General features: G+C 42.3%; 1 protein-coding gene across 1 annotated transcript; it reads left to right on the forward strand.

Annotated features, from left to right (window-relative positions):
• The first annotated feature begins 1,554 nt into the window (after positions 1 to 1,554).
• Positions 1,555 to 17,521, forward strand: FAM133B (family with sequence similarity 133 member B). The gene is made up of 11 exons (XM_035129033.2): positions 1,555 to 2,336; positions 6,316 to 6,413; positions 6,791 to 6,869; positions 8,367 to 8,441; positions 8,627 to 8,659; positions 9,112 to 9,174; positions 11,470 to 11,565; positions 12,295 to 12,342; positions 13,071 to 13,166; positions 13,590 to 13,634; positions 14,237 to 17,521. The coding sequence occupies exons 1-11, from the start codon at positions 2,313 to 2,315 to the stop codon at positions 14,321 to 14,323; spliced, it is 744 nt and encodes a 247-aa protein (XP_034984924.1). The 5' UTR covers positions 1,555 to 2,312; the 3' UTR covers positions 14,324 to 17,521.
• Positions 17,522 to 17,569: the final 48 nt, after the last annotated feature.

Below are 17,569 nucleotides of genomic sequence, written 5' to 3' on the forward strand. Positions count from 1 at the left end.
TTCATACTTAGTACTTCAGTAACATCTTTTTTTAAAATCAATTTCCCTAGACACTCTCAAGCCTACCTGGACTACAGTTTTCTTTTCAAAAATGTGTGAATTCCATGTGCTTACTCACTGCTGGTTAAAATGGTTTGTGCTTCTCACTGAGCTTGTTCTGATCTTCTTTGGGTCATTGCACATACACTGAAAAACATCATCATGATATATCTCATACTCTTTTTACCGTTATATGTTCTGGTTTTCCAATACCTAGTTACATCAAAGAGTTACAAACAGTAACACAGTGGGGTATACATAATACACTATGGACTCCTCCAGACCACCTGTTTGTTCAGCATACTCCCCAATTTGAGTGCAAAAAGCTTTCACAGTGTTTATACTACACCCAGTGTTTACTGAGCATTCATTCTGATTTGTTTATGGAAGGAATGCAGTGCTTTTTTCTGGGGGTACTCAAGGGTACACAGTACCAGCACTTTTTTCCCCCTAGAAGAAAAGCACTGGTTACATTGCAATGGGCATTCATACTGATTTGGACAGCCAATATAAAATGGTGGTGAGCAGGCACACACACCCCATACATTTTAAATCTATCTGACACCACTTTAAACAGCCATGGATTCCTCTCAAACATTTCTGGGAGCTGTAGTTTTTTAAGGGTATTGAGAGTTGTTAAGAGACAACTATTCCCCTCACAGATCCAATTCACAGGGAACTCAGAGAACTGTAGTCTGTGGGGGAACTGGGGACTCCCAACAACTCTCAGCACCCTTAAGAACATACAGAATTACTTGGGGGAAGCCCTGACTATTTAAAGTGGTATCACAGAGATTTAAATGTATGGTGTGAATGTGCCCAAGGGGATTGTGGCCTACTGTAGGTGCCATAAGCTAGCCTGCTGTCCTCAGAGAGGCAATGGAAAAACACTTCTGTTGTCAGTTTCGAAGTAAGATTCAAACTGCCAATCTGATCAGGGTTTTGTTTTTTTTCATATGGGGGGGGCGGAGGGGCATCATCTTTTCATTTGCCTTTGATGGGCCCTGCTTGTTTCACTCTTGTCTCTGCAGACATTCTTGTCCCCTGCCAATTTGCACTTTGCAGCTTCCAAATCATTCCTCTGGCTGTACTTTTTACTCCATGCATACAGTATTGCTAGGCTTTCCCAGCTTGCGGCCTCCAGAGCGGGGTACGACTGACAGAGCCTCTAGCCCATGTGTAGGCAAACTAAGGCCCAGGGGCCATATCCGGCCCAATCGCCTTCTAAATCCGGCCCGCGGGCGGTCCAGGAATCAGCGTGTTTTTACATGAGTAGAATGTGTGCTTTTATTTAAAATGCATCTCTGGGTTATTTGTGCGGCATATTTATTTCCCCCAAAAAAATATAGTCCAGCCCTCCACAAGGTCTGAGGGACAGTGGACCGGCCCCCTGCTGATAAAGTTTGCTGACCCCTGCAGTCTAGCCTAAAACATGGGGAGAGCAGCAGGTTGGGAGAAGGCTGGCCTATGTAGCCTGGGACCCTCTTAAGGGAAGACCCCGCTGGCTTGCTCTGCAGTCGCTGCAGGCCCTCTGAACCTCTTCTCCCCCAGACGCTGCAGCAAGGAGTTTGTTTTTCCAAGACCTGCGAGATGTACCCTGACGGCAGCACCCAGTTTTCCCCATATTGGGGCAATGGTGGACACAATCACGTGCATGAGGCGCAAGCGAGGGGGCTGCAATGTGGAAATACCTGAAGCGGATAGGGAGGAGAGTGTTTCCTCCTCTCCCTTTAAGCAGTTGCATTATTCCGTATTTCCCCCCTGCGTGCTCCCTTTCTCCCACGCCCGCCCCCCATCCCCTCCCTTGCAATTAGTCCTTCCTGACGAAAGGTAAATGCACCGCATAAAAGTGACGCGGCCTGACCCTGCCTAAATCTGAGGCTCTTTTTATGCACCTTTACAGACACCCCTTTTCAAACCAGACTTCTGCTTTCGCTTGCAGAATCAGTCTTTGCTCAAGTGCAAGCGGGCGAGCAATTCCTGCCGCGGCACGACCCGCAAGTCCTCCCAAGTCCCTCATTCAGATGCGCCGAACTCGTCCACCAATTCCCAGCAGCGCGCTTTTGCAACCCGACTCCCGAGTGTGGGCAAGGAAGGAAGGGCACGGGCGCTTCGAGGCCTGCCACTGAGCATGCTCGGGTGCCACTGGGCATGCTCGGTAGCGTTTCGATGGTTTGAAGAGAAAAAACTTGACGGGTAGCGGAGAAGGGGATCTCAGCTAGGCCGGTGCGGTTCTGACCGAGCGCCGGGCGCCTCAGGGTTTGCCGCACGCCATGGGCAAAAGGGATAACCGGGTGGTGAGTAAGCCGTGCCGCGCTCGAGGGGAGGCCTCTTGGGGGCGGCGAGGCTTTGGAAGGAGGCCCCACGGCGGCTCCTCCTGGACTGGGTGGGGATGCTGGACCCGGGAGTGAAAGACTGGGGGTGCAGGGCAGAGGGGGGGCCTTATGTTGGGATGGACTGTGCCTGACATGCACACGGCAGGTCTTTCTTTCTCCACCCCCGGTTGGGGAATCCGGGATGGTGAGGCGGTCATTAGATATACAGTATGTATATCTATATACCCCCCTAACCCTGATGGGGATCGTGAGACCTTTCTGCCCCCATTGGACTTGGAGTGTCTCTGAAGTACGTAGGTTAAAAAAACAAAACAAAAAACAACAACATACGATTTCCCCCGGCAAGTAGCAGGTGGCAGCAGCCAGGGGAATCTGTTGGGCGTGCAGATCTAATTGCAATGTGGCAGGAACTTCACCTTACGGGGCATTTTGCGACTTTGCGTAAGGATTGCGACCCCGTTTCTTATACTCCCTCTGGTGTTTTCACTTCCACTTTGGTGATCCTGTTTGAATACGTAATTCCGGTGCTTTCTTTGGTGTGCTTTTTCACCATATAGGTATGGGATTTTGATGTTTTGAGGCTGGCCACGTAAACCTAAAGGCAAAGCAGGAGTGACTAAATGATATCTGCAGCTGTCCCAGGCAAAAACATAATAATTGTATTACTTCAAGTTGTACCAAGGCCGTTCATTGCTATTAGCACAGATTGGAAATGTGAATGGTCACACTTTGTGCATTATCATAGAAATGTTCTGATGTGCCTGGGGGGGGGGGGAGGAAGTTTTAGTGATCTCTGCTGAATAGAATTCCTTTGTTGGGTAAAGGCAGATACCTGTAAGCAATCTCAGGTTTCTTTCAGAGATTTGATGCTGAAAGGCCCCCTCCAGGTTTTTTTTTTTTTTGGCAGGTGTACAGTATTCTGAAACCTGTCATTGACACAATCAGGTGTATTGGTGGGGGGGTTTATACAAGACCGTCAGCACATCATTCCACTTCATTAGCTGCTTGGAAATGCTTCCCCACTATTATTGCTTTATTGCCATCTGGAGAGGCACTCTTGCACTATAGTGCAACAAAAACAGGTAACAAACACACTGGAACACTTGTGGTATAAAAAAATTACAGGACTTCAACAGGAAGCTATGGGAGGTGCACTATTTGGAAATGAAGCATTATGTCCACCCCAAAGCTGTTGCATATGCAAACAATGTTGAAATAGGGTATCATCATGAGCACAAATAATAAAAAATGCACAGTAAAGAAGATGTCTGGAGGGGGCCTTACTTGTACAGACCTCTAGAAGTTGTTAGATACAAATAACTAAGGTCCCCTCCAGACATCCTCTTTACTGTGCATTTTTTATTATTTGTGCTCATGGTGATATTTTTTATTATTATTATTATTATTTTATCCCTTATGGGCTTGTGTTAAAGCTATATCTCCTGCCAACCTAGCAGTTCGAAAGCACGTCAAAATGTAAGTAGATAAATAGGAACCACTAAAGCGGGAAGTTAAACAGCGTTTCCGTGTGCTGCTCTGGTTCGCCAGAAGCGGCTTTGTCATGCTGGCCACATGACCTGGAAGCTGTACGCTGGCTCCCTCGGCCAATAATGCGAGATGAGCGCGCAACCCCAGAGTCGGTCACGACTGGACCTAATGGTAAGGGGTCCCTTTACCTTTACTAAAGCTATATATGTGATTTGGGGCATTAGTAAGAACATGGCAAGGGTGGTGCTGTGGTCTAAACCACAGAGCCTAGGGCTTGCCGATCAGAAGGTCGGCGGTTCAAATCCCTGTGACGGGGTGAGCTCCCGTTGTTTGGTCCCAGCTCCTGCCCACCTAGCAGTTCGAAAGCACGTCAAAGTGCAAGTAGAGAAATAGGAACCACTCCGGAAGGAAGATCAACGGCGTTTCTGTGCGCTGCTCTGGTTCGCCAGAAGTGGCTTAGTCATGCTGGCCACATGACCTGGAAGCTGTCTGCGGACAAACGTCAGCTCCCTCGGCCAGTAAAGCGAGATGCGCGCGCAACCCCAGAGTCATCCGTGACTGGACCAGGGGTACCTTTAAGAACATGGCAATCTCAATTGATTTCTAATTTTGTACAAGTTAGCCACTGTCCAAATGCAAAACCTCTGTTTGATTAAGGGCTTGTCCATGCAGTAGTCTGCCTTATGGTCATTTGAGGCTGTAAAACTTAAACCAGAAAATGGTGAAAAAGAAATACCTGCTGCTGAGGTAACTCAAAATTATATTGCTGAAATAAAGAAAGTTTCAGGGTTATTTTTGTTCTGATACTCAAGATCAATTCTTGGGCTGGCTCAGAATTCTTTAATTCTTAGTGTAAGGTCTTTTGCACCAGGATCCAGTTGGTGGCACTTGAGGGGCTAACAAAAAATGAGGTAGGAATCCTAGGAAGCTGTGTTATTCCAATTCAGACCTTTGGTCCATGTAGCTCAGTCTTGCCTACACTGATCGGCAGTGACTCTCCAGGTTTCAGACAGGCGTCTCTGCCCAGCCTGGAGATGCCAGGGATTAAACATGGGACCTTTTGCGTGCAGATGTTCTGTTGTTGAGGCATGATCCAGTAGATCCTGCAGGCTTGAAACCTGCCCATTCTTGTAGTAAACCAAACTCAGAATTAGCTTTGTGTCAGAACACTTCCTCATCCCTTCTCCTTCTCTTTTGCACCATAATTAAATACTTACAGGGTTCCTTCAATCACAGTTTTTTTGGTTTGGATGTAATGTGAAACTGTGGTTTTAAAAGTCCTTCTAGTATTGAATTATGGGGCAAGAGTGAAAGGAGAAGGGAAGGGAAGGGGAGAGGAGAATGGAACATTGCAGGGGGCAGAGAATAAAACTAGGTTATGTCTGAACCAAGCCACTCTGTCCTTCAGTAGCCTAAGCAAGTTAGAACCTTTCTATGATGAGAATAATAAAACCTATATTACAGCCTGTTGTGAGGATAAATAAGAGACTTCTGTGGGCCAAATGTTCAGTGCTACTGAGTTGGATGGTGCTTTCAAAATTTGCCCAGGCTATAAATATTATCACTAATTTCTACAGCCTTGGTTGTATGTCAGTGTTTCTTGAACAGAATGATTTCCAGAGGCTGAGTGTACACAGCTTGTGCCAGAAAATGATACTAGAGAGAGAAAAGGCAAAATGAATGACTATTTAGTGCTTGTTATGTGTTCCATTTAAAAATCAACACTCTGATAGTCAGAGAGCAACTGGCCTTGGAAAAATAAAGCAATGGTTCCCCCCCCCCCCCTCAGACGTTTGTCACATCCACAGCATATATTTAAAGTAAATTTAAAGCACATGTCTGCCCCCCACCCCAAGAATCCTGGGCACTGTAGTTTGTTAAGTAAATTGTAGCTCTGTGAGAGTAAATTACAGTTCCCAGGATTCTTTGGGGGAAGTTATGTGCTTTAAATATGCTTCAAATGTATGGTGCAGTTGTCACCTTTAAATAATTATTTATTTTATTTCCATAAAACTTATACACCGCTTGGTTGTAAAACAACAACAACAATCCTGTAAGTGGTTTACAAAAGATAAAACAGCAAAATCAACCCATAAGGAAGTCTGCACTTGTCTTCTAAGAATCTGCTAGGGGCCTGAAGAATAATAATTATAATAATATTTTATTATTTATACCCTGCCCATCTGGCTGCGTTTCCCCAGCCATTCTGGGTGGCTTCCAACAGAAGTATTAAAATGTACAATAATCTATTAAACATTAAAAGCTTCCCTAAACAGGGCTGCCTTCAGATGTCCTCTGGAAAGTCTGGTAGTTGAATAATAATAATAAGACTGTTGTTTGTTTTTTAATTTAAAAATGTTTTCATTTCTCTCTAGAAATAGGAGGTTGGGGTTGCTATTTTAATGTCAGCAAAGTGGAATGGCTTTGAATTTATCGCTTTGTAATCTTTTAGGCTTATATGAATCCCATAGCAATGGCTAGATCACGAGGTCCTGCTCCATCTTCAGGACCTACCATACAAGACTACTTGAACAGACCAAGACCAACATGGTATGTATGGCCATAAGGACTTCCCTCCTTTTCCAGAGTCCTTGTGTTATGAAGGAGAATGGGACTTCAGTTCCAAAGGCCATCACGTGGTTTGCATGCAACTCTTAACCATAGCCAAGTCTTATGTTGGTTTTAACTATGGTTTATCCAACAATTCAAGTATGTTAACTACAAAAGTGACTTTTTCAGACAGACTAAAGTTTACTCTAAACTTCACAGTTTGTTTTGGTTCAGACATAACAACAGACTACAGTTAGTTGAAGGTAGAAGCAATAACTAGGGTCCAAGCCTGTTGTATCAGACATGGTGAATTTACAACTGGCTGCCTTGAAGATTTTCATAAATCAAGGCTTTATATTGTTTTGTTTGCATTAAAGGGAAGAAGTAAAAGAACAACTAGAAAAGAAGAAGAAGGGTTCCAAAGCCTTAGCAGAATTTGAAGAAAGGATGAATGAGGTTTGTTATTGGTTTAACTTTATGTAGATAGATTCCCCCCCCCTCGTGCTCTACTCTCAGAAGCATAATGAAATTGTCTTGTTATTCCATCCCAGCCATCTGCCTGCCCTTTTACTGTATTACAAGTACTTTAAAACTGTAGCAGAGTGATAGAAACTGTTGCTTATCTCGCCCCTTGCCAATCCAATATTATTGCTAAATGCTGTTTCCCCCTCCCCAGGAAATGATAACATCTAATTTGTAAGGCCTCCATTTTGCAGGCTTCCACTGTGAAAACTGCAGATTGTTCTGCTCAGCAAGAGCTAAAATGAAAAGCTCTGTCAGACCTTGAAATACCTTTGAAATGTATTCAGATAACTCTGACAAAGCTATTAGGAGCCATTGTGCTATGGAAACATAGTGACCACGAAGGAGCGATCACTTCCAGCAAACATAAACTTCTTGCCAGAAGCCTTAAAAACTGAGGAGAAAGGGAAGAGCAAAGGAAGGTTAACAGACATAGCACTTATAGGTACGCATTCCCTTTTGGAGAATAATACTTATTAGTGACACCAAGGGATTTAGACGTTCAGCATTTCTTAGGGTCTGTGGAACGCTTTGTAACTTTCTCCAAGTTCTTAATAATATACAGTAGCTTTAAAAGTTTGTGAGAGCAACTTTTTAAGAAAAATGTTCAGGAGAGAGAAAGGCTGAATATGCTCCAGACTGCTATTTCTGCCCCAAACCCCTTATATAATGCTAGTATTGTTCTAGTTATAGGTAGGTAGCCATGTTGGTCTGCCATAGTCGAAACAAAATTTAAAAAAATCCTTCCAGTAGCACCTTGGAGACCAACTAAGTTTGTCATTGGTATGAGCTTTCGTGTACATGCACACTTCTTCAGATACCTCTAGTATTGTTGATATTGTTAGGAGAAAATGCTGGTTATTTTTGTTGCTTTATGGTTAGTTAGTTTTTCTTAAGGTTTTACTATTTTGTTGTGCTTCTTTTTTATCATATTTGTGGGTTTTTTAAAAAAAAAAATCAAGGCCTGACATACCATACCATTTTAAATGACAAAGACTCCTGTGGCATCTCAAAGACTTAAGAGTGCAATTCTGCGCACATCTACTCAAGCATAAGTCCTGTTGAGTTCATTAGGACTTCCACTCAGGTATGTAGCTACCCTATACCTGTAAGTCCCATTGAACTAAAGATGAGACTTACTCCTGAACAGATGTGTCTGAGATTGCACCTTACCAGATGTAATGTGGCCTATGCTTTCATGGACTCGAGACCACTTCATCTAACAGACCCTGCTCCATGAAAGCTTGAACCACAATAAATGTCCCAGAGGATTCTGTGCAGTTCTTCCAGCAACAGTCTTAACACAGCTTTCATTGGAAATTCTCCATCAATAGCCTTCGCGTATCCATGGCTTTGAGTAGACGCTTATTTGTTGAAGGGAGAAACTGACCGCTTGCTCTGTGTGAAATTACTTCCAACCTTTTCTTTCAGAACTGGAAAAAAGAACTCGAAAAACACCGGGAGAAATTGTTAAGTGGAAGTGAGAGCACTTCAAGGAAGAAAGAGGTAAAACATCCTTAGCATATTTATGCAAGGGCAATGGGGTCTGGATCTTTGGGTAGCCTTTGCTGTTTGGCAGTGCGGCAATGCAAGTCCTACCAAAGAACACACCACTGAATGTAGAACCCTAACTTCATCAGTGACACACACACATGGACATACTAATTCTAGATTCATTTATTTCCTTTTAGAAGAAGAAAAAGGAGAAGAAGAAATCCAGTAGGGTGAGCAAAGATTTCAGGGTGTTTTCCCCCAATGTACAAGTTGATACACATTTTAACTTAAGGGAGTTAAGTATATATGTGCAAGGCATTCTTCTCCAACCTGGGGTGCCCAGGTGTTTTTAGGTCATATACCTATCTCATCATCCCTGACAATTAGCTTCAATGGCTGGGGATTATGGGCATTTGTCCAACAGTATCTGGAGTCCCAGTGTACAGGAAAACTGGTTTAAGGAGAAAAAAATTGTTTTTGAAGGCTGTTTTATGTGTTGTTAATACCTAATCTTGGCTTTAAACCCAAATGACGCATGTTTAGTTAAAGAATGAATCCCACTATCAGTTTTCGGCAGTCAGGAGAGTAATTATAGGGGGCCATCTTCTTGGGCTGTTCATTTTTGCATTTATCTAACAAATTCTGCATCTCACAAATTTACGTTTTGTTGTCTTTGGTCAAGTTGTCTTCCTCTTCCTCATCAAGCTCTGATTCTTCCAGTAGTTCTTCTGATTTTGAAGACGAGGTAAGAATGCTGTCAACTGAAACTGTCCCTTTCTGTGAAATTGTGCCAGTTCTTCCTTTTCATCTCGATGTTTTGATATGTTTGCATTCGGATGTAGGGGAAATAAAAACTCCACTGTGTGTCATTTTGATCTGGAGGAAGGCATCCTTGTCAGGAACAGTTTTTTCAAGTCTTCTACACCCTCATCCTAAATACATTGGCTTGGATTGAGTTCTTGTGCATGGGATACTGCATATGAGATGCACAAGTGGCTGGGTGGTGGAAGGATTTCTGACCATTTCTCCTGCAGCCCCCAGACCATCTGGAACTGCATTGGAGGAATGGGGGTGGGGGCTGCAGTGGAAAGGAGAAAATCGATAATTTTGCCTCTTTTCCTTCCCCTCCCTCAAGCAGAAGCCTATGCTAGATTGCAGGTCCTTGCACATTTGAATAGAGGAAAGAAAATGTGGTCCAATCTGTTAATGAAAACCTACAGATAACCATATCCATAGGAAAGGAGTTAGTCAGGATACTTAACAGGCTTCTGAATTTCAGGGTGCATGAAAGGCTGCTGTTAGGAGGGAAAGGCTCAGTTGTTGCCATGCATAGGTTGTGGGCTCCCAGCCATTATTCAGAAGTAGATCTCATCTATTTCATCTATGTAAAGGCTCATATTTGGGGACAGTCTTCTATTGACTCTGCCAAGTCCTTCCATAGTCTTCTCCAAGCTCATCTCAACTAAATAACATGGTAGAGGCTTTGCAAATTCGCCCATCAGAGGTGAGGAGAGGGAGCTACAGCTCAATAAAGTCAGTAAAAAGCCTGTGGCGCTCCTTCAAAGGGAATGACTATTGTGTTTAGCATGTGGGTGTAAGAGACTTCTTGCTTTTTTTTCAGTTCAAAACTACTTAGTTATTTTTACATGGAAGAGCAGAAACAGGCTGTTAAATAAACAGCCAGCAAAAATGAACATTCTGTGTGTGGAAGAGATGAAAATGTTACCTCGAGGCAGTGCACTGATTAAGTTGTTGAGGGCCCTTAAAGTATTGGTGTGCCTAAATGTAATGAGCTCTGAGCATCATTGCAAGATTAAATGTTTAGCATGCATTGTTCTTCTGAAGATGGCAAGATGGAGTGCTGCAAAAGCTTAAAAGGCTATGTTCTTATTAACACTGTGCAGGCCAAAACTCTGTATTAGGCAGCTATCTCATGTATTAAAGCCCCAGTGACTGCTTCTTTTCAAAGTGGCATCAGGTGGGGTAATTTGCAGAAGAGAAGGCAATTACTGGAGTGGGTGTTTACCTTTCTGCACCTGCTGTTTGTCTCCTGCAACCTGCTTTTCCCCCTAACCTAGGTTCCAGTCCTGTATAAGATAGAAATGTGGGTATCGCTACCCAGCTGTATGAAAAGTAGGTTAGCTTCTTCGTTGCAGATCACTTCCTCATGCTCCCTGGCAGAAAATAACTGGTTGTTGAGCTCTTCAGTACACAAGATGGCCATGCAAAGTGTAGTTCTGGCCTCAGTTTGGCTTGTCACTGAGTAGAATTGTGATGTATAAAGTGAGCCCTTGGCCAAAACAATGCTTCCAGTGTTATTGTTCAACAAAGAGAAATGCAAAAAGGCATCAATGGAGTTTTAAAAGCTTAAGCACTCTGAATGGAAACTGAGACCAATCCACTCCATGGTTTCCAGACACAAGTGATCCAACAAAATATAAAAAAACAGCAGCCAGGACAACAATAAAATGATTAGCCATTAGTAGACAAAACATCAAATCACTGTGCTGGGGGAAAGTATCTGGTGAGGGTTCCAGCAAAAGGTTTTGCAAAGTAAGAAAAACAGGATCCAAACTAGCTTAGCTAGCAATAATTAGTACAGTAATGGTTCAAGTTAGTCTGAGCTGAATATGTATCTTTTTGTACTGATACTGTAGCTACAATATTATAGCCACTTATATGGGAGCAAATCCCCATTGAACTTAATGGTACTTTAGACATGTATGGACTTTTAAACAGGTGCTTATGCAGCTATCGGTGTACTTTTATGGGCTGCATCTGTCCTTTTAATCTTTCACTGAAAAATTATGCTGATGACCTTCTGGATGTTTAAACTTGATTCAACGAGGCAAGAACTATAGTGTTTGGTTGGACAAAGAAAACTGATGGATTTAATCTTGATGACTAAAAATCATGTTGCCTTGTGTCAGCCATCGTTGTGTAGCATTGTTGTATATGCCAAAATGTTCCAAGCTCAATGCTTAGATAATGATTTTCAGTGAACAAAACCAAACCATTTTCTTAAAACCTTTGTGGCTAGGATAAGAAACAAGGGAAAAGGAGAAGGAAGAAGAAGCACCGCTCCTCACGGAAATCATCTGAAAACTCTAGTTCAGATTCTGACTCGGACGGCAAGGTAACGTGTCCTACTGTATTAGTCATCTTGACATTTTCCTAAGATACCCAGTAGCGGTGTGAGGAGTGGAACAGAGCCGCCCACCCAACGCTTGGTGGTGTTGCTACTGTTAACCTGGATGGTGCTGGGGTGGAGTAGCAGTGAAGATGGTGCCACATGGTGGCACTGGCGAGAGAACCAGATTGGTGGGAGATCCTTCTGCCCCACCATACACATTGCTACTGAAGATACCGGTACCTTAAAACTTCGTAGAATCTCATGGCACCTTAAAGGCAAATAGTTCATAATGGCAAAATAATAATAATTGTGGAATTGAGTCCACTTCATCAGATGCAGTATCTTAACATCCCTGGTTTTTGTTTTCCATAGACTGAAATTTCCAAGATCAGTTAGAAGTGGGTGGGTGGCGCGTCGTGGGTGTGTGATAGCATGTCACAGGGAGTGTGCTGTTCTGTCCTTTTGTCTAGATTCACCTGTTGGCAAATGTAGTTGCTGACCAACTAAGAGCAGCCTTACCCTGTACTGTAAGAATAATACAGCAGCTGTTTCTGCATGACTGGAAGCTTTGTTATGAGCATCCATCTTCCAGAGTACCAATAAATTGTTAACTGTGCAATAGGCATATTTCTCATCATAGGAAATGTTTAGACAGGTAGCATTGATTTTATAATCACTGACAGCACAAGGGCTATCTTTTATACTGTAACTACTTTTCATTTCTTTATTTAGGACAGCTTAAAAAATAAAAGGGCAAAGGAAGACCATGAAAGAGAAAAGGTAAAACACTTTAATAAATTGTAAAACATCAACTACCTCAAGACTTAGGATTCATGTAGAAGCTCAGTGTCTTTATTCAGAGCACTTGTCAGCTGGAATTTGATTATCCAGATTTTCATAAATGCTTCTTTCACTGTTGGAAACAAGACTTTGAAAAACAGGGCAAACTTTTCTGAACTGTGAATGTCAATGAGCATCCTAATGGGCTGGGCTGTTTGTGAAAATTGTGATGCAATTCTCGCTTCTCATCAGTGAATTTCTGCCATTGCTTATCAAAATGGCTAGTTATTATGCACCTTTATTTGTATAAAGCAACTTTCAGGTTTCTTATACCGCCTAGCATCTATCTGTCTCAGGAGACAACAGAAGAATGTGCCAAGCTGTTGGAAGGTTGCAGCGCCTCCTGGGGCTGTAGACCGATATGGGAGAGACATGTTTTGTTGCAGCTGGGGCAGACAAAGGCGTCCAGTTGTGCTACTACAGATGCACCATGGCGCTTCTTCTCTCTGCGCTCCTCTTAGCAATCATTTCTCCTCTGCTCACTGCTATGAATACATGAATGCATTGTGTCCTCTCAGGTTTTAACTTTTAATTTTTAGCTTGAAGTCTCATTGCCCTTGAATAAATGTTCAAATGCAAACACTGGTGCAGAAATTTTAAGCCACTTGTTCGTGTAATATATTCCTCTGATAGTTCAGTACAAAAAATGTAGCTTTTATCTTTCATAGGATACCAAAAGCCTTGAAAGGAAAAGGAAAAAAGCAGATCGTGGGGATGGCATGTTATCGACAGAGTCCTCATCAGAATCAGAACACACAGAGGAGGTTTGTATGCCTATAAAGCCAAAAGCTAATGTAGAAACAAATGAATTCAGCAAATAAACGTCCTGTTCACTTGTACCTTCAGAGATATGGGAGCCATCTTGCCACATGTGCCATTCCAGGTGAATGTGAATGAATAAATCATGAGTAGGACAGTCACATTATTCCCACCTGGATGTTCCTGGTCTGTGCCTCCGTGGTTGCTTTTTAATTGCCACACACACCCCATACCTGAAAAAAAATGTAATAACTGTGAAGCTGTGTACAGGATAGCAGACTTTATAGTTGGGAAAATGAAGATATCTGCATATTTGAGAGAACAGGAAATGTTATTTCTCCACAGCAATACTAGACAATATAAGTATTTTGCTGTTGTATGTGTATTTCAGCATCTTTGAAAATACTGTTCTGCTCCTCTCCACATAGGTACCAGCAAAAAAGAAGAAAACCAGTGAAGAAAAAGAGAAAAATGTAAGCATTATCCTGCTTATCAAAGAACTTCCAACAAAAACTGATTTTAAATTTAAGACTGGCATAAATATGTGTGGGCACAAACTCCTTCCTCTTACCATTTCAAAGTCTCCTCAAGTTTCCCTGACTTCAGCATTTTGGCATAAATGAGAGCAGAATTTTATTTATTGATTTATCAAATTTATATCCTTCCCCTTTCTCCCAAAGGAGCTCAGGGTGGCAGTTGCCTGACTGGCTGCATTGCTTTATACCCTACTTATCCTGACTTTGTATATGGCACAGAAATAAGGACCTAAACAATGAATTTGCATTGAATCAGATCATTAAAGACGGTGGTGCCAACTGTGCTTGCTTGGCAAAGGGTTTCCAAACAACATCGCCTGTATTTTTAGCTAGATTTCTCTCAAACCTATTTGACATGCCTGGGTTTGACACTGGGGGTTCAAACACAGTTTTGCTTAGTAGGTGTTACTCTCTATTTGGATTAATTTAATTTCAGAATAGCTTTGGTTAATCCTTCCTTTGAAAACACATATGCTTAGTCATGGTGAATCGACTGCAATATCCTGAGATCGTTCATAATATTTTTCATTTTCTTAAAGGATAAAACAAAAAAACGGAAGAAGCACAAGAAACATGGCAAAAAGAAAAAAAAGAAGACGGCCAGCTCAAGCTCTTACTCAGAATAACTTCAGTCAAGACTCTCTTCCCCCCAACACCTTCTTATCAAAAGTGCAATGAGACTAGAGAGAACTGCAACTGTGAAAATTACGACAAAACTTTACCAAACTGCATGAGTTCTCCTGTGTATTAACAATATTCTAAACTTTCAGCTTGCCCAGTGCAGTTGGGCTGGAAATAGCCATTGTTGTTGCCTGATGCTTAAATATATGTAGTACTTCCCCCTCCCCTCGGCCCCGGTGACTGGCGTTCAATGTTTTGAAAGAAGCCCTGCACATGGTTTAATGATTTAACAGCAGTGCAAAATTGGGTTGGTACAAGAAAAGGTTTTGCCTATTCCAGGGTCTTTGTATGTGCACCCTGCACCCATGGGTCCCCCTGCATTTTAATGGAAGGCCCCAATTCACACACGTAAACAACTGTGCATGTAGATCAGCCGTTTACTATAATGACTGGGGCAGCCCTTATGGACAGACACCCTACCCTGCCTGTGCACCTATTCCCATAAAGCAAACAATGAATTTGGGCGTTTTTATTTTTGAACGTGTGATTAAATTTAAATTTTCATTATATTTTTTTTACAAATATGCAACTCCTGCGACATTTCATTACTACTGATGCCATTTTTTTGAAACAGGAATATGTCAGTAACCTGTACAAATGTCAGTTTGTGTGTATGTGTCATAATTTTGCTCTCTCTTTTTTTAAAGTGGGGGTGGGGTGGGGGCATGGATTTTTGTGTTCTCTTGGATCAGACGGCTTATTTTGAATCCTTGCAAGCAGCACCAGTCTTTGCTGATGCTGTTGCTGTGCTTCCAAGGGTACTTTAAGCAGCCATTTTTCTTTCTGAATACGGGGTAGATTCCACCGAGAAGACCTTTCCCCATGAAAAGTAAATAGGACCTGCAGAAGAGCGGTTGTGTTGATGACTGGTTACGGAAAAGCTAGATGCGATTGGGGACATGGCTACCCCATTCACGTGTAATGTTGTGGAGTGTCTAATTTTGATAACAAAAAGCACATGTGACTGAGGAGAGCTGAAATGTGGCAGCCTTCTCAGTTGTGCTTCATTGCTTCCCCCTAGTCTGGCTCACTTCTGGTATTGGAGCTGAGCCAGGGGAACCATGCATAGAGCAACAAAACCTGGAGAGGTGACACAGGGGGGGTGGGGCGGTGGGAAGAGAGGCTACCCCCAACTTTTGCTGTTTAAAAAAGACCCTACCCTCATCTCCCTGCCACTTTATGCATGAACAGGCACATGAACAACAAAAGTGATTTGTCTGTTCCCATCTAGTCTGGTCCTTGGTTTATTCGGAACCTGTAGCACATGCTGCTGGGATAAGCAAGAAAACGCCAGCCTAATGTGGCATAGCTGGCGCCCCCAAAATGAGGATTTTACCCCTGTTGAATCAAAATAATACTGAGTACTGGCTACTAATAAGCATTAACATTATTTGAGGTGGCATTGAGTTAATTGATTTCCTCCCCCCAACCCCCAGCAAACACTGTTGCATTTATTATTATTATTATTATTATTATTATTATTATTATTATTATTTGTGTTGTCATTAAGGTATTTAGAATTAATGTTCTGCATGATTTTGTCCCATTTTTAAATTAACCAATAGAGAAATACAATTGTAATCGGTGGGATTTTAAAAATTTTTTAATTATGTTTCACATGCAGCATTACTTATAGATTTTTATTGCATCCATGCCTATGTTTAAAATGCACACTTGCTGAAGATATTTAGCATGTAAAAAGCTGAGGGGGTGATATCAAACAGCTTCATATTGAAGCTGATTTTACTCTACACAAGTTCCGTGGCAGACCTGTTATGCAACTATGTCTTGGTATTTAAAATGACTGCCAGACACTTAGTAAAGATAATGTTTGAAAAAATTATTCATTTCTGCATTGTCTCTCTGTGTGTCAGACAGGTGGACCAGAAAGAGGGAGAGAAAGAGTGTGGCGAAACAACTGTATTTCCCCCCCAAAATAAAGTGTAGCACCATATGCCTGCTATGGAGGAATAGCCACAATGAGCTACAGTATATAAATTTACCGGTACCTCTCCATAGGGAGCAGCCCTGAGATTGAGTAATGCTTGCTTCTTCAGCTTCCTGTTAAGCAGATGAGCAGAACAATATTAATTTGGGTCACTGCAAAGGTAGAAAGTAAATTGTTACTATTGTTCTCAGCATAGCTGTCAAGTTCTCCCTTTTTTAAAGGGAAATTCCCTTATGCTGAATAGGCTTCCTTGCGAGAAAAGGGAAAACTTGACATCTATGGTTCTCAGAAAGCCTGTTTTGTTAGCATTTTCAAATTATTGTGGCAGAACACAGGGAGAAAAAGCAGTGGGTCTCAAGGTTGGATACGTCCTCCCACTAGCTTCTTGTGCAGAAGTTTTTTTTTAAGCAAATTGCTGTCAAGATGGCATCCAGTACTATGGTGGGATGTACTATCTTGTGGGCAATCCTATGTTCTTTTTGATGTAAAGTGATCTTGGGCTGTCTAAAACTGGTGTAGGCTATGCACAGATTACTTTTCAGATTACTACCGATATGTGGAGCATGAGGATTACTTGCAAGTTTATCAGTGAATTCTTTGAAGATAACTGTGATACTGCACAGCTTTCTTGAAAAACAGTGTTTGCTTACAATTTCAAGCCACAGGGCAGGATGAACAGAGATTCTAGACCATGCCCCACCTAAGCATCTCTAAAATCCTGATGCACCCCCCCCCACTTTATTCAAAAAGTGAACTCCTATTCACATAGAGGAAGCCTAAAAGGCAATTCACTCTTAATAATTCTCGCACTGCACCCCTTTAAAATCAAATTGCCGCCCTGTGGGGCGTGTGCCCCCCGTTGGGAACCACACGGCTCTAGACCCTATACTGTAAGGTGCATTTCGAGAACCTGCAAACTAAAAACAAGAGCCCAACACATCTGGCCAACGGAAAGCGAATTGTTCCAGGTGAGAATTTGGTCCTGGGGATCACTGCACGTGCCAGCATCATTGAAACATGCAGGTTTTTATCAGCAGCCGAGTAGAAAAAATGGTGGGAGGAGATGGCTCCAAGGACAAAGTTCTTTGCCCTCCCTTTAAATTACAGCTTAATCCTAGCCCCATGCAAATCAGTGGGTCTGGGGCGGGGATATCGGTCTGGCGTCGTCCCATATATTCTCCCTCCTCCAGTTTCTCTTATTATTATTATTATTATTATTATTATTATTATTATTATTATTATT

Source organism: Zootoca vivipara, chromosome 12 (genome assembly GCF_963506605.1).
Source record: "Zootoca vivipara chromosome 12, rZooViv1.1, whole genome shotgun sequence".
Classification (NCBI taxonomy): domain Eukaryota; kingdom Metazoa; phylum Chordata; class Lepidosauria; order Squamata; family Lacertidae; genus Zootoca; species Zootoca vivipara.

What these genes read in the sequence shown, in the direction of transcription:
- FAM133B (XM_035129033.2), top strand. Translation starts at nt 2,313, where the DNA reads ATGGGCAAAAGGGATAACCGGGTG. An exon ending in AACAGACCAAGACCAACATG is followed by an intron (nt 6,414 to 6,790) that starts GTATGTATGGCC and finishes TTTGCATTAAAG; the next exon opens with GGAAGAAGTAAAAGAACAAC. An exon ending in CTTCTGATTTTGAAGACGAG is followed by an intron (nt 9,175 to 11,469) that starts GTAAGAATGCTG and finishes CTTTGTGGCTAG; the next exon opens with GATAAGAAACAAGGGAAAAG.